General features: G+C 38.4%; 1 protein-coding gene across 3 annotated transcripts in view; it reads right to left on the bottom strand.

The window, feature by feature from the left end:
* Positions 1-1,172: 1,172 nt before the first annotated feature.
* The window catches only part of pald1a (phosphatase domain containing paladin 1a), a 73,793-nt gene continuing 56,678 nt past the window's right edge, over positions 1,173-18,287 (bottom strand). For all 3 annotated transcript variants that reach the window (XM_079595092.1, XM_079595094.1, XM_079595093.1), the window contains exons 19-20: positions 11,037-11,192; positions 1,173-1,640 (exon numbers count right to left, since the gene is read on the bottom strand). In XM_079595092.1, the coding sequence (XP_079451218.1) occupies positions 1,491-1,640; positions 11,037-11,192 (306 nt within the window). In that variant the 3' untranslated portion in view covers positions 1,173-1,490. The remainder of the gene's footprint in view (positions 1,641-11,036; positions 11,193-18,287) is intronic.

The following is an 18,287-nucleotide window of genomic DNA, read 5'->3' as shown; positions in this document are numbered from 1 at the left end:
TGGTGCGTTTTGGTCATTTATGTTTTTCATGATAATTAGATTTTTTTTTTTTTTTACATTTTATTTTAGTTAGTTTATATTTCTTAACCCTTTATATTGGCCCTGCACGGCCATTACATATTTAAAACAGTAATATCCTACACTAAACCTAAACCAGTCTTGACAAACTATATATCATTTGAAAGCTTACAATCTCTAGTTTACATATGTTGTCAATTACATTACAGAGGAGCCGTAATTTATCAATTTGCAACAATATGTTCATACTCCTAAGGCGTGTTCAGACCTTTATTCTGAAATAGTGATGAACATGAAAAATCATGAAAGAATGGTAGAATCCTCAGTTTGTTTTCATGCCAAGAGTTCAGAAGATAGCATCCATTCAATTCTTTTAGAAAAAAAGCTCTGAAAATGTTTTAAATATAAAGAAGACAATAATAGATTCAGCATTAGTGATGTGGCGGCGAGCTATAATGCACATACGTGATCTTCTGTGTTTCTTAGAGGTTGAATTCATTTCTAAATCTGACAAACTTCCAACACTACTTCTGAATAGGATGTCTACTTCATAAATTGTATGAAAATTGTAAAAATAATGGTTCAGACTCAAACCACATATGGAGATGGAGATGCCCTTATATGGGCAGTGATGTCCACTAGTGGAGAAGTGTGGTACTGCGCCCAAACTACATCTCACTGAACGCTCATCTACTGAGATATCAACCGAACATTTGAAACACAACTTGTTCAGATTTTTGGCTTTGATTTTTTTTTTTTGCATTTTTAGAGTCCACCAGGTTTTGAAAATATATATTTTATATAAAATATGAATAATTAAATTTTTAACGTTGTACATTTTCATAAACTCAAACTTCTATTACTTTTTTTCTGTTTAACTTTCTTAATTTATTTCACTTCTACAAAAATCTGCCAAATGTCTTTAAAACAAGACCAATCTTACATCTTTATTCCAAAGCATTCTTGAATTACAACCATTTAAATTCCGAATGTCCATTTTCATGTCTATTTAAAAAAGGGGGCGCTTGATAAGGGGTAAGTAGTGAATTTTTTTTAGTTTTAGATAACCCTGAAAAATTCAAAAAAGAAAAATATGATTTAAAAAAAATGTATGGGGGAATAGTCACAGTTTCAGGAGTCAGTAAACGGACACATTCCTGTTACCAAATATTTTTAATGGAGACTGCCATTGTGAAAGTCTTCATGAAAAACGCTCATTTATAAAACAAACATCACAGTTACTTCAGCCTTCAAACGTTAAAAAAAGAACAGAGTGAATGAACTATACAAGCAAACGCACGTCAAATAATCCCCTAAACTACACGAGACATTAAAAGAGTCCTGTTAAATTAAAAATAGGTTAATAGTAGATGTGAGATACGGAGAGAGACATTACTACAGGAGGAACACCGCATCCACAGGTCACATGATGAATATTCATGTTCTCAGTTCAGTTACGAACACGTTTCTCATCAGATGAACTCTCCTCTGAACGGGAGCCCGTGACGGGTTTGCTGTTGCCAACGGCGACGGAGTCGGCAGAGAGTTGAGTCTCTCAGGTCCTCAAACTCAGAGAAGCCCAACTGATTCAAGAGCTCATAAACTCCAGCCTGAGACGCCACCTGAACACAAAACACACACACACACACACACACACAAAATGAATTCATTGTTGGACTGGATTGTGTGCTTTTCCTCTTCCTGTCATTCAGAGTCTAATTCAAGTTTGGCCAATTGAACTCATACTCTGATTCACAAAGACAAATGCTAAACTGGTCGTTCGGGCCGGTGAACTGGTGACATCTGGTCCTGACGGGGTAAAACGAGCCGCACACATGAACACACACACACACACACACACAGTATAAAGCAGCGCTGCAGGCCTGTTTACTTTGGCTCTGTTGATTCAAGAGCTGGTAAAACTCGCTGAAAAAGTCAAGGCCACAGAATGAGAAGAGAGAAACTACAGGGGTCACGACCCTGAACCTCTGACCTATACATCCATCCATCCATCCATCATCCGTTTATATCTGTCCATCCAACAGAGTCTGTCCACACTAGACGCGACTGCGAGATGCGTCAAAATCAATCACAACCCACAGCCAATCAGAACAGCGTGTGGGCGGAGTCTCACAGCGAGTGCACAGCCAATCAGAACAGTGTGTGGGCGGAGTCTCGCAGCGAGTGCACAGCCAATCAGAACAGCGTGTGGGCGGAGTCTCGCGGCGAGTGCACAGCCAATCAGAACAGCGTGTGGGCGGAGTCTCACGGCGAGTGCACAGCCAATCAGAACAGCGTGTGGGCGGAGTCTCGCAGCAAATGCACAGCCAATCAGAACAGCGTGTGGGCGGAGTCTCGCAGCGAGTGCACAGCCATTTAGAACAGCGGGTGGGCGGAGTCTCGCAGCGAGTGCACAGCCAATCAGAACAGCGTGTGGGCGGAGTCTCGCTGCGAGTGCACAGCCAATCAGAACAGTGGGTGGGCGGAGTCTCGCAGCGAGTGCACAGCCAATCAGAACAGCGGGTGGGCGGAGTCTCGCAGCGAGTGCACAGCCATTCAGAACAGCGGGTGGGCGGAGTCTCGCAGCGAGTGCACAGCCAATCAGAACAGCGGGTGGGCGGAGTCTCGCAGCGAGTGCACGGCACCAGAGAGTAATCCTGACGGCACTCGCAAGAAAATGGAGAAGTACATAATCAAACACACAAATATTACACCATTTAAACATTATTCAAACACATAGGCCACTGAGTTACTAAAACAATCTGTCAAATAATACACTTGTTTGTTCACAGTTTGAACGTTCTTGTTTCCATTTGTTTAAATTTCCAGATCTGAGGTGAATTATCCAGTGTTGCTTTTACAGCTCAAAGCTGGAGCACTAAATGATATTCACAGTCACATGACACGCTTTTAACATTAAATAAAGCACATAAACAGCGTCTGAGATTATCATTGCCACACTTGTGTTTGTTGTTCCAGAGCGACGTCGCAGAAAAGGACAAAAACTCTGATTAACATAGAAAATACGCTTTTAGCGCATGTCGCGTGTAGTTAGGACACGGTGTAAAACTTTAAGCTGTTAATCTTTGTAAAATCAACATTTACAGTTAGGCTACGTCTACATTAATCCGGAGACATTTGAAAACTGAGTATGTAGAGCTGTTGGTCTCGTTGGTGTCGGAACAGAAAGAACTATATGACAAACGTGCCAGCGACTACGCGGGGTATTTCTGTTTTACATTAAGCACCATCTAATGTCAGGGAATGAATTTGCATGTTCACTCGGCTCATCGTCAGTGAAAATCGCTTGGGTGTGAACACAAAAAACGCGTTGAAAAACGCTGACGAATAATGCGCGCCGATACTCGTCCCGGTGTGTACGGCCCTTTAGGCCCTGTTTACATGAGAACACGCGCGGGTGGAAACGTACAAATATTTGATCAGATGTGCCTTTCGTTGACACGGTGACGGCGTTTTTGGGGCTTAAAAACGCAAAAAAGTGAAACCATCCTCCAGAGTGGAAATCTTAAACGGTCCACCGCCGCGTTCCCGTCTAAATGGTAAAAACGCAGAAGTCTGCTAGACAGTGAAGGCGTCGCGTACGCGTTTACGTCACAGGCATGCACCAGTACAGGAAAATAACAAAACATTATCAAACTAAAATATAGCATTAATTTCATTGACAGAAAAAAAAGAAAAAATCTGTCATTTTTGAGTGACACGCGAAGAGCACTGAGGGTTAAAGCAGCAGCTTTACCGTATTAAACATGAAGAACTGTGTCAGCGTCTCTTTCACTTTCAGTGCTCCACATCGCCACCTAGCCGCCTGGAGTGCACACTACATCCAATCTCACACACTTTTGCGTCACCATATGCACGCAATTTCCCCCCATAACGCTCGTCTAAACGCAGAATAAAAAGTGATAACGCAACGCCACTTTTGCGTTTTCTCTTCAGAACGTTTCCGTGTAAACATAGCCTTAGTAGCGTGTGACTTGTGTGTGTTTGCGTGTATCAGAGACCGCGCGACAGAGAGCTTAAAGTGATATTGATGTTGGTCTCGGGTCGGGTTCGGGCTGAAAAATTGCAGGCGCTGTCGGGCCAGGGCCGGTTAGTGCTGGTGTTTTTGCATTTTTCAAACGAAAACGTATTAGTGTGAACAAGGCCTTAAATGCGACAAACTTTACTTTAGTCTCACTCGGTTAGTATCTGTGTTTTTCTCCTTCTGAGAGCCGTAGTCGAATCGTAAATGAGAGTTTCTGTTGTGACGCACAGCTGGATTGAGGTTTTAAACACTCGAGGTACCCATGATTCCCGGCGTCAGGTGCGAACGGGATCTGGATCGACTCCCACCGGCGGCTGTAAAAGTAACAAACACTGGACACAAAGAGGAACGAGCGCAGACAAACACTCGGCTCCAGTAAAACGACAGAGAACGCAGATGTTATGAGCGCAGAACACCATCCATCATCCTCTGCTGCTCTTTAGCCGGAGAAATCCTGACAAACACACGATATTAGCAGCTGTAAATCTCCTGACAAGCACACTGTCTGCACACACACACACACACACAGTGAATATCACCTCAAACACGGATCACATGACCTTAAAGGTTCACTAAAAAAAAAATTCTAGCATCATTGTAACAAAATACGTTCTTCAGTTCGTCTTTCACAGAAGAATTCAGATTCAGATTATTTTATTTAATGCCATGTCAACATTCAAAGCTATTTTCATGGCAAAAATTTTATTACAAAAATACAAATATCATATAAATACAATAAAAACTAAAACAAAAACAGCAAGTCATATTATACAAGATTTTTTTAATTAACATATGATAAAAAAATCGAAAACCTTTTCAGGCATGATCTCATTAAATATGTCCTTAAGTGAAGTAACTTCATAAAAGAGCATTCTACTTGTATTAAGTCCAGGACAATCCAATAAAATATGTTTGACAGATAAGGGAATTTTACAAAACATGCATAAAGTTGTGTCTTCACCTTTAAGCAAAAAAGCATGGGTCAAACTTGTGTGATCCATACGACATCTGGTGTAGACCACTTGATCAAGTCTAGTTTTAAAATTGATAAAAAAAAGTCTGTTTTTCTGTTTTCATACAACTTATTATTCTCGTTCACAGAAGAAAATATACATGTCATACAGGGTTGAAATGCCATGAGGGTTAGTAGGTTAGTAAACGATGATAGAGTTTTCATTTTAAGGTCAACATAATAAATCCTTTCCTTTTCATAATCATTTGTAACCATCCGTCCGCTTTAACCCTGATGCTGATGGGTAAATCGAACTGCACACATGCACTTATATCGCCCTCTGAGACCTCAAGCACCCTGCGAATGCTCTGAGAGGGGTCAGACACAAGCCGTGACCTTTGACCCCGGCGGGCTGATGACCCGGTCAACATGATGAACGTCGCCGAAGGAGAGAAACAAACATTTCCAGGACTAACGGTTCTTGATTTCCAATGCACTTCAAAAAGGGATTTTATATAAACCAGACTGACCTTGAGTCTATCAACAGTCTTTAGACTATATATAACAAAATTGCTCAATTTACTGCTTAAGTTGAGCCACATAGAATTCAAACACTAATTGCTCAAACTCTATGGCCATTATTTAAAAAACGCAATTGCAATAATATGGTTGAATCTCTGTGTTGTGTTCATCTCTAAATCTGCTCTTCTCCAATGACTTTAATCCAGAAAAAGTCATGCTAAAATCTCAAAGGCAGCAGCACCAGACGCAATCAGATCCAGCGACAACGAATTAGTCTGTCCACACTAGACGCGCGCACAGCCAATCAGAACAACGTGTGGCCGGAGTCTCGCAGCGAGCGCACAGCCAATCAGAACAGCCTGTGCACGGAGTCGCTGTTCTGATTGGCTGTGCACTCGCTGCGAGACTCCGGCCACAAGCTGTTCTGATTGGCTGTGCACTCGCTGCGAGACTCCGGCCACAAGCTGTTCTGATTGGCTGTGCACTCGCCGCGAGACTCCGCCCACACGCTGTTCTGATTGGCTGTGGGTTTTGATTGATTTTGACGCATCTCGCAGTCGCGTCTAGTGTGGACAGACTAATTAGTTGTCGCTGGAATCTGATCGCGTCTGGTGCTGCATTTCCCAAACTCGAAGCGCTCGACCAATCACAACACATTGCTCCAGCCGACCAATCAGAGCACAGTGTGCTTTTCAGAAGGCGGGGCTTCATAGAGACAGGAAGTAAACAGAGCGTTACTGACAGACTGGGAAGAGAGGAGCCGCAACAATGGAGAATATGAGGGAAATAATCAACATTCAAGCAGGAAAACTTCTAGTAGAGCCTGAAAACTACATAAAGGGCTTAATATGTTTTTTTTAAGAACAAAAAGTGCAGAAGGTCTCAAAAATCATACATGTCAAGAACAACCAAAATGTCTTAAACACTGAATTATCCATTTAGCGTCCATCCAAAGCAACTTACAAATGATCAATAATTCAACACGAGCGGTTTATCTTGACAACACTGAGAGACTCGACTCGTGTGTCGGTCAGACGTCCTCACTGGAATGAGAGTTTATTATTAGGTCTTATCTCGGCACGGCACACTGGCTCTTATCTGAAGAACTGAGAAGTAAAAAGACTGAGAAGATCCACTCCACACTCCGGGAACGTCGTCAGGGTTCACAGCCTGTCGTCTCTGGAAATCAATTAAATGGTAAAATCGACTAGAAAAGACTCAAATCAGTCCATAGACGTGATTTAAACAATTCAAATTAATAATTTTATGAGGCCATTAAATAAGATATGGCATTAAATTTAATATAGAACATTTTTGATATATTGTCCTTCCCAAATTGAGCTCAATTAACAACATTTGTAGCTGTCGTTTTTATTAATAATTTCATTTTTATATATCCTGCTATAATTTTAGTTAAAATTTTAACAACTTTGTTGTCATTCTATTACTTTTTAATTTTTTGATGTCTATTCATTTTTATTTACGTTTTAGTACATCAATTTAAACTAAATGAAATTGAGAAATGTTGCCTTCGCAATTAGTTGGAGCTCTATAATATTAATATGAATTATATATACATATTATTAATAATATCATATTTAATAAGTGTGAGTTTCATTATAAAGCTTTTATATTTAAGTTTCAGTTAAAATAATTTCATTTCAAGTAAAATAAGTTTTTTTTATTGTTTAAAAGAAAATTATTTGTAAAAAATATTTCAAAATGCTATTGTATACTTTGACTTACACAGTATACAAGGGTTTTCTTTATTTGTATTTTTTCTTCTTTTACACATTAGATGTCGTGTTTTAATCTACAGCATGTCGATGTTGTGTTTAATCTAGAACATTCCTCTCATACGCGCTGAACTCTCGGTTACGGTCACTCAACGGGGTCAGAGCTCGGAGCCACAATCCAGACTGTGATCATCGATCCGACTAGAAATCAGGCCGGACGTTCACTCGTGACACGACAGTGATGTTGATCAGAGATTGCTCCAGATTAGTTTAGTTCAACTGAGCATGTTTCTCTGCTGATAAAGATGCGTCTCAGTGCATCAAATCTGAAGGTTCTTCTGAACCAAATCCCACTGGGAAAACAAAAGCAAACTTAAAGGATTAGTTCACTTTAAAAAAAACTTTAGCTGATAATTTACTCACCCCGATGTCATCCAAGATGTCCATGTCTTTCTTTCTTCAGTGGAAAAGAAATTAAGGTTTTTGATGAACACATTTCTCCATATAATGGACGTCAATGGGCCCCAAACGGGTCAAGGTCCAGATGACAGTGTCAGCGCCGCTTCAACGGGCTTTAAACGACACCAGACGATGAATACGGGTCTTATCTAGCGAAACCATCGTCATTTCACAAATAAATAATAAAGTTTAAGTTTTATAAGCACAAGCGCTCGCCTTGCTCTGTTCTGTGATGCGCGTTCGTGACGTCATTAATACGCAATTACGTTAAAAAGGTCACGCTTGACGAGTCAGTGTTTACAGATGTGCGGAAGGAAGACCATACACACATATTCAAATGTCTTTGTGTCAGTTTATTTTTTTTAAATGCCCATCTCGTGTGTGTATCCTGGTGTTGGAATATTAAAAAGCCTAAAAGAAAATTTGTCAGGACAGAAATTTTAGTCTTTTCACAGAAGCGTGACCTTTACAACGTAATTGCGTATTAATAACGTCACGAACGCGCATCACAGAACAGAGCAAGGCGAGCGCTTGTGCTTATAAAACTTAAACTTTATTATTTATTTGTGAAATGACGATGGTTCCGCTAGATAAGAGCCGTATTCATCGTCTGGTGTCGTTTAAAGCCCGTTGAAGCGGCGCTGACACTGTCATCTGGACCCTGAACCATTTGGGGCCCATTGACGTCCATTATATGGAGAAATGTGTTCATCAAAAACCTTCATTTCTTTTCGACTGAAGAAAGAAAGACATGGACATCTTGGAGGACATGGGGGGTGACTAAATTATCAGCAAAAGTTTTTTAATCTGTTAACTAATCCTTTAACAACGGGCCTCTTTCAATTCTTCATCAGTCGCTGAACTGCAGGACTGTGAGAGTATATGAAGGCATCAGGGAAAATCTGCGCAGGGGGGAAACACTCATTTGTTTGGAATGGCAGTAAATTCCAGACTTTACCGTGAGCCGCAGCTGGCCTCAACACACACACACACACACACACACACACACACACACACACACACACCTCACGAAACCCGACGTGTGCATCAGCGGCCTCGATGATGCTGAATAAGCTTGTAAATTCCAGGGTACGCGTCCAAATGAAGCGATGGCTACGGCTCGACAAGCACAGATTCACACGGGAGAAGAGAACTCACCACAAAACAATCAAGAGCTTCTCAAACAGCCGGACAAACGCACACAACGCATCCTGGCGCCCTGTTTCTGAGCTAACAGTGAGGTTTGTGATGGACTTTCAAAATCAAGTTTGAAGTTGAAGCAAGATCAACACTAGGATGGGTGATAACACATTTACAACATTTATTGCAAATTTGGAGTAGCATTTGCTCTGTAAAGTTCTGAAACAGCCAGGACCGACTATTAAATAAAATATAATAAAATCAAAAACTGGGAGCTAATAATCAAGCGAGCATAAGACCAACTGCTAAAATTAGTCAAGACATTTGGAGACTATTTTGAGCAAAATGGTGGAAAGTCCATGAACACAATCACTTGTAATGTGACATAATTGTGTATTACTTTTGACCAATAGGTGGCGGCAGTTTAACCAAATTCGTTTTGTTTATCGACACAAAATCCATAACTTTTTGCCGGCATGGTCTGAAGATGATCTGACTCTAATTTGGTGCAAATAGGACAAACGGTCTAGGAGGAGTTCGAAAATTTAGGTTTTTAATGAAAATCAAAACATCGGACAGGAAGTTCGGCCGATTTAATGCGAAAATTGGTTTCTATGTTCTCAGCATGACCCAAGATCAGTTTCATTACAGTAGACAAAAATTAATTAAAAGCTATTAGCATTTTTTTTTCTTCATTTCATGGATTTTTCATCACAAGATGGCGCTGTCTCTAAACTTTGAGCACCTTCAGGGAATGGTGCCGATGGCACATACAGAGTTTCATAACAATGCGCCAATGCGTTTGTAGCACAGCGCAACCAAAACAAAATTCAAAATGGCTGACATTGGAAAATTGGGTATCGTTCAACTCTTCACGCTGTACCGAAACTAGAGGCCAGTTTTGTTATTTTTGGCCAAACCGTTAAGTTATACGCAAAAATATATCCTTTTTTACATCTAACCACTGGGTGGCGCTGTGCTGAATCTGTGCAGATACTGTCAAGTCATGGATGTCATAAACACCAAGTTTGGTCAGAATACACTTAAGCATTGTGGAGATACAGCCTCACGTTCACTTTGGCGTGCTCTTCGTTAAATTCGTTCCCGGGTTATTTGAGAATGGTTTGACTAAACTCGAATTCCATGTTTTTTTTGTCAGCATTATCTAAAGATAATCTGGTTAAATTTGTGAAATTGGAGCAACGGTTTAGCAGGAGTTTCGAAAAAAGTTTTTTTTTTTCTAGCCTTTACAGTTCAAAAGTTTCAAAACCGTATGTGCAAATTTGGACAGTTGGTGGCGCTAGAGGGATTGAGTTAGAGACTCCAAATTTGCAGAGGTGAATGTTGGGACTGTCCTCTATCAGTGTGCCAAATTTCACAACTTTTTACCAAATGCTTCTATGGGCTGCCATACACTAAATAGCAGCAGAAGACGACGAACGCACACAATAGGTGCTTGGCCCCTAATAATAAACTAACTGCTGCAACATCATGAAATATTAATGTTGCTTAATTGCACATCACAGAAAAAATCATATCAAGTATAGTTCAGTTCTACTGGCAAAACAGCAGTGGAGTTTCATGATGAACTCACCATAAATTATGGTGTAGACTTATTTATCAACAGCCTTTTGCGACTAAACTTTTAAGCAGCAACATGAAATAAAGGAGATCATATTCATCATATTTACACATTTGTGACCCTGGACCACAAAACCAGTCACATGGTTCATTTTTTTTTAAATTGAGATTTATACATCTGAAAGCTGAATAAATAATCTTTGCATTGATGTGTGGTTTGTTATGATAGGACAATATTTGGCCGAGACACAACTATTGAAAATCTGGAATCTGAGGGAGCAAAAAAATGTAAACATTGAGAAAATCTCCTTTAAAGTTGTGCATTTATGTTCACGATTGTGCTGCATTCACTCACAAAAATACATGTTTTATATATTTACGGTAGGAGATTTACTAAATATCTTCATGGAACATGATCTTAATATCCTCATGATTTTTGGCATAAAAGAAAAATGGATAATTTTGACCCGTACAATGTATAGTTGCTATTGCCACAGATATACCCGTGCGGCTCCAGACAGATTCTAGGAGGGATTTCTGGCGGGTTTTCATTGCAGATTATTGATTCTTGTTCTCATCTCACCTGCCGCATCCACTGGCTGAAGGAGCGCTGCCACGAGTCTCTCTTCTCCAGGTGCAGGTACGTGTTGAAGAGAATCAGGTACATGTAGCGCTCCAGATACAGCAAACTCTTCAGCGCCAGCGCCTGGATCTCCGGCTCACATTTACAGCTCTTGATCTGTCCGACAGAGACAAACCAGAGCCATGATTATTAACAACCAACGTGCAAGTGACCGTAACCGATCATATTTGAGTCAGTGCTGGACAGTGTTGGGGGAAATGCATTACAAGTAACTTGAGTTATGTAATCAGATTACTTTTTTAAGTAACTAGTAAAGTAACGCATTACTTTTCAAATTTACAACAAAATATCTTTATATACTTTTTCAAATAAGTAACGCAAGTGACTTTGTTTTCCCATTTATTGACTGACAGCTCTCCTGTCCTGTGTGTGTGTGTGAACATGTTTATTGTAGTTCTAGACTAAATGTGAGCATTTACTCATCTCACACAAAAAAATATTCAATATTCCTCAAAATGAATAAAATCAGTGAAATGCAGAATCAGAATACTATGCAAACCTCCAAATAACTAAATATGTTACATAAAAAATACATTTGTATGCATTTAATCTCACTTTATTGACCAATGTACTTGCTTCTGACCTTCGATGATTCAGTTTAATAAGCAGAAATGACTATAGATAGATTGAAAGGTTTGCTTGTGTGCTTTCCTCTTCTGTACACATGTCCTTCAGTCTGAGGATTATTATTTCACTTTTGCTGTGAACGGGTCTTTACATTTGGCCAAAAATATAACTTTTGTGTTATAAAAAAACAAGCCCAGCCCAGGTAGGGAAAAAAGTAACGCAAAAGTTACGTAACGCATTACTTTTCTAAAAAAGTAACTAAGTTACTTAGTTACTTTTTAACCCCTTATCAAGCGCCCCTATTTTTGAGAATTTTCTGAAAACGGCATACCCAAATACAAATGTCTGTAGCTCTTAAACCCTATGGTCCACATTCATAATTCTTGTATTTTTTTAAACTAGACAATTGAAACTTTGTTACCCAAGATTCAATTTTAACTCAAAGTTGAATAGGAAAAGAGTAAAACAAGGTAAATTGACATGAAAGTGACTTACGATTTCTTTGAATGAACTTAACTTAGGGAAAAATTGATCAGACTTTTATGTCAAAGGCCTGAAAACACCATAAAGATAAAATTGAATGTCTGGACATGTTTTGAGTCAAATTTGAGATTGATACTCCCAAAAATGTAGTTTCTGTAAGCTTTTATTGATGAAAAGTATAGGCGTCCTTTCCAAAAACCTATTTGGAGACTCCAAATGGAGACCTGTTACCAAATGACATAAGAGTAAACAGTACATACTACATGCATGCATATCAATTCAAGACTGTTTTGCCCATCAAACCACACAATAAAAAACTATTTCAGCAAAACATTTTAACATTTTAACAAAATACCCTTTATTTTGATCAATTCTAATAGCAAAAACAGTGAAATAAAACGTCTATCATTAAACGTATAGCCTAGACATTCCAGAAGTGACTGTTTTCCAACTAGTGTATAAAATATATTTATATATATAAAAAATAGTTTTAGAACATTTGTAATTAGAACAGTGTTTTTTACTCAAATAAATTACAGTAAACGGATTATTACAATGGTTATCCTATTACTTTCTGCTGCTCTTCGTCGCTTCTTCTCTCCACCTTCTTCAAAACACCACCAAAGTATTCTGTAGTCGACGATCAATGGTAGAGATGTTCAGATATAAGCTTTGGATTAAATCCGTGTGTTTATATACTGTCTATGGTTTATTCGAACTCCGTGGGCAAAACAATGTAAAACAACGCTATGTGTGTGTATGTGTCGGCGCACTATGTGTGTGCGCACTTGCGTGTGGAATGGCGAAAGTGCACGTGTGAATGAAAAGTTTGCGCTTTGTTCTTGTATTACACGTTTCATGCAAGCAGATTCGTCAATCATACTACCATCAATCAAAACTTTGCTGACTAGACATTGGCTGGCTTTATCCAGGCTTTTATCCAGTTGAAAACCGAGGAGCGCGATTGACAGTTCGCGCAGCCGGTATAATGCTCCCTTTTTTTTTCAGTCAATAACAAAGCCTGTGATTGAAGGATAGACACGAGGGAGGGCTCAATTTACCCGGAAGATTCCAAACTACGGGGGAGATATGGCTTTTGAACGTTGGAATCGATATTTCATTGAAAATGAACATGATGGATTACTCTAACTCAAAACGCTCATGTAAAACAAAGGAGGATATTTCGTTTTTTTCCCTATTTTGTTGTTGTTTTGGATTAAACAGTGGGATGCATTTTGAAGAGTAGACCCTTACATTGAAATGTATGCTGGTGTTTATTGGATTCGTCCGAACTGATCTGAACCATACGCGATCAAAGATAAGTATTGCCGTTCATTGTGTTCATGTTTACAAGGTCAGTCAGTCAGCATTTAATTTAACCCTTTCCTCTCTGGTGTATTGATTGCAAAAACAAGCTCAGAACATGATTCTTGAGTGTTTTAGCTTTCAAATGATGCATAGTTTATGATAGTTGATTGAATATTTGTTATAAAACAAAGCCGATAAAAAGTAATAAAAGTTTAGCCACGCCCCTTCGGCCCGCCCGCGGGCCGGTGCTTGATAAGGAAGGGAGTAACGCAACATTGTAATGCATTACTTTTAAAAGTAACTTTCCCCAACACTGATGCTGGAGTACCATTTTACTATGTACTTCTGCTCAAGTGTGCAGATCTAACATACAGCATTCTGGGTAAACTCTAATGATGATTAAACACTCATATTATGCCTCGTATACAAGATCAATTATGCATAAGAAAAAAACTTTTATTATAAAACGCTGCATCTCGTCTCGCTGGGACGACGGGAACTAAAGCTGAACAAGTCATTTTAGAAAATGAATTAAACTGCTTAATTCTGCACTTTTAACAATGTGATCAGGGCTGAGTAAATTATGCAGGCGGCGGGAGATTAATTAGCCTTTACTCAAAACTGTTCAAACAAAAGAAACTGCAGAGCATGACAAAGGCAAATTACAGACTAAACACAATAACTGCTCATTTATTCAATTTAGAAAGCACAAGTCGTACACTTTTATTGCTCAAAGCCTCGTTCTGTAATAAAAGATGATGATTACACACTTTTCGTGATGGTACTTAAGCTTTAACTTTGATAGCGTTGTACTTTCAGGGATATAAACTATATTCTGATCATTGATTCTCTACAACCGGGTGAATTTAGGACAGAACACTCTGGAAACAAATTGATCACAAATGTTTATCAATCCAATCCAGCCGTGTCCCTCTTCCAGCCACACAACTCACTTCGCTCTCCATTTTAGTGCGAGTAATAAATAAAAGCGTTGGCGTTCACATGCCTGTGTTTCTCTGTTGGAGTATATATATATAAATTATATATATATATGTACACACAATGGGTCTCATTCATGAAACATGAGCAGAACTAATTCTTGTGTAAATCGTGTGTAAAGTGGTTCTGGCGTAAATTTTCGGATTCATTAAAATGTTGGTATTTTCCAAATGTTAGTTGGTACGAAAGAAATCTCCACCTGCTCCAGCCACGCGTAAATAGTGCGTTTAACATCCGAACGTTTTGCTCATTAATAAGGCTGCATTTTAATTCACCTAAATCGGGGACATATTTACACAGCATTTTGACAAAATATGATAGTAATTACATTCAGGTTTTTTTTTTTACTTTTATTATGAGAGCCAGTGATAGCATCTGCAAACTAATTCGTTTTTTGCATGTCGAACCATTTTCTTTTCATTTCTGGGACTGTTCGATTAACGGATCAAACTCCAGTAACTGCGTCTGTAATATCTGCCAAGCTTCCTTATTTTAGGACCTGATACGCCACTATGTACGCTTGAAAATAAAATGTGGCGTTTTGAATGAACTTCTGATAATAAAATATTATCAGATAATGAGAAATTTTTCATTCTTTTTCATGTTGAAATTTGGTGTCATAATATGACACCCATATATAGTCAGTCGGATTTAATGGGCGGGATTTATGGTAATTGAGAATGAGCGTGCACGCGCGTCCCGTTTACGACTGATTGGAATTCATTAACACACACACATTTCACTATCACATCAGACGTTTATGAAATATTTGTGAATCAAGAGAAGAGTTTTCGGGAAGGTCTCTTTACACGCATATCACTCACATATTTACTCGTATATTTACGAATGTTTCATGAATGAGACCCACTGTACGAAAGAAGAGCCACAGTTTCTTCCCCGATTGCAGCAACTTCCATTTTTATTAAAGATAATTCGCATAAATTTCCCAGGAAGTGACGGTTTTGTTCTCTTGAAAACACGCTTTATTGTCATATTTCAACTTTGCACAAGTTAAATTCACAACTTTGAAAGGAAACAGTTATTGGAGAGGATAATATATTCTGATATATTCTATATATATATATTCTAATATATTCTGAATACTATTACTAGTATTTAGTCATTATGGGATCATGGGAGCGTTTTTTAAAACAAAAATATTGACCCACTTCGCATTTAACCTCATAGCAGAGATGACTGTCATGGGCTGCACATCTGCTGAACACCAACATCCACGTGCAGCATGTGAGAACAGCACGTCTGACACACACACACACACACACTGTTCGCTATCTTTGTGAGGACTCTTCATAGATGTAATGTTTTTATACTGTACAAACTGCATATTCTGTCCCCTTACACTAACCAACCACTAAACCTGCCCATCACACACACACACACACTAAACCTTCCTATCACACACACACTAACCCTACCCCTAAACCTGCCCATCACACACACACACACTAAACCTTCCCATCACACACACACACACTAACCCTACCCCTAAACCTGCCCATCACACACACACACACACACATAAACACACACACACATACACACATATATATATGAAATTATATTAGATGTATTTTTTTATATTTAATCCATGACTGGCAGTTTTAGATTCTTATTTAGAGCATCATATATGCATCATATATACACACACACACACACACACACACAAACACACACACACACACACACACACACACACACACTCCAAAACTGTTACTGTGATCACACACATTATCTCAGATCTTCTACTGCTTTCATTCAACAGTTTTGCAAAGTAAAGAAAAAATGTAAAGTCAAAACTTGAGGAGCTCAAAGAAACTGTGTTCAAGCGCGCGTCAGATACGGCGTACGTTACAGTCATAATATATGGCAAAGGTTTAAAAGAGGAACAATGCACATGACTCTCCAGGGTGACAAATAATTTATGAATGAGAAGGCCAAAGTGTGAAGCTGAACCCCTTAAAGGTCAAAGGTCATGGGTAAGACTTCACATTGAAAAAGGGCCTGATGCTAACTTCTCAAACTCGAACCCAGATGCTTCACTTCATCAGACGACTAAACTGCTCAAACTCACTCCTGCACGGGAACATTACAGTTCAAGATTAAAAACATGAAGAATCTGCTGACAAAGCTGCACGATCTCTGGGATTCAAGGTTTGCACAAGATCACGTCTGCTTTAAAACACATTCACACACATTCAATAAAAGAGATGCACCTCTCATACAGAGCAGTAAGCGGAGAGATTGAACAACTATAAAGAGGTTAGTCTTACTCACGCTGCATGCAAAATGGTTGCAATTCACTTGAATCCCAACAGCACAAGAGGACCAGAGCTACACAAGGCAAGCCTAATGTTGACGTGAGTATAGAGTCCTGAATGTTTAACGCATCAATGTCTGAATTATAATGTTAGTTTTATCAGTCCTCGCCTCTCTGCTCGAGTGCATTAAAGTGTTCCTGTACATTACAGAGAAGATGAGAGGCGTGAGAACACACGATTAGGATCTCAGGGAGGATGAGCAGAGATGCTGAAAAACGTGAGGATCAATTCACTCAGAGATATAACAGATCCCAGACCAGTCAGACATGCTAAAGTCAAAGCTCAGGAATAAAAATGTCTCTACTATAAGTCTATTCAGAAGTTTAGTTAGCTATACTTTACCATACTGGCAAATAAAATAAAAAAATAAAATAAAAAAAATAAAAACCTAGGAATTAGCTAAATCTGACAAAAAAAAAAATATTTTTTTTGGAGTAGGGTTTGCAAATAAAAAATAATTAAATTTTTTATATAAAAAAAATAACATATATATTAGTTTCACCTATTAGTTTGCAAATAAAAAATAATAATAAAAAAAATCTGCCTATAAAATCTGCCCTCAACAAAAAATGAGTTTGCCATCTCTGGGTTTACATAGTCTATGATCATTATAATAAGCTTTAAATGTTCATTATAATTAGCTTTTCAAAATTATAAAATGCAATAAAAATACAATAAAAAAATAAATGAAAATGAAGATAATATTCAATAAAATAACATAATATTCAATAAAATAACAATTTCACAAAATTCGAATAAATAAAATGCAATAAAATAAAAATTCAAAACTATACAATATACAACTAAAGAAATAAAACAGCCCTCTAAATTAAATGTGTTCAACAACTCTGGGTTAACGTTAGTCTATGCGTTGCCATCGGTCACCAAAGCTTTAAAATGGACATTATAATTGGCTTTGCATAGAAATAAAATGCAATAAAATAAAATATAAATATGATTAAATACAATAAAATTTAATTTTTTAAAATAAAATGAAACAATTATTTAAAATAAAATGAAACAATTATTTAAAATAAAACTTTATAAAATGCCAATAAATAAATTAAATTAAAATCAGCCCATAAAAAGTGCCCTCTACATACAATGTCTTTGACAACCCTGGGTTTACAGTCATTATAATTTACTTAACATAAAAACAAAAGTGTATGATACGTCCTCATTTCAATGTGCGAGTTCATTCCTGCACCATCACTACCAGCTGTGCCCGGCACTCCCAAGAGCCTGTGAATACTGAGGCGCGCACACACACACACACACACACACACACCACATACACACACACACCGTCTGGATCATGATAGGACTAACGCCTGGAAGACATGTGTAAAGAATAAAGTCTCCACACACACACCAGATGTTCATACCTCAAGACAGTGTAAATAAAAACAAAAAAAATCAACACACACGCACACACACTCGGCTGCTGTGTACTGCTTTTGTTCACTGATAAGTGTGTCCACCCTCTCAAAATATT

Source organism: Phoxinus phoxinus, assembly GCF_949152265.1.
Source record: "Phoxinus phoxinus genome assembly, chromosome: 21".
In the NCBI taxonomy this organism is placed as follows: domain Eukaryota; kingdom Metazoa; phylum Chordata; class Actinopteri; order Cypriniformes; family Leuciscidae; genus Phoxinus; species Phoxinus phoxinus.
Note: the sequence above shows the minus strand (reverse complement) of the source record. Positions and strands in the feature narration are given on the sequence as shown.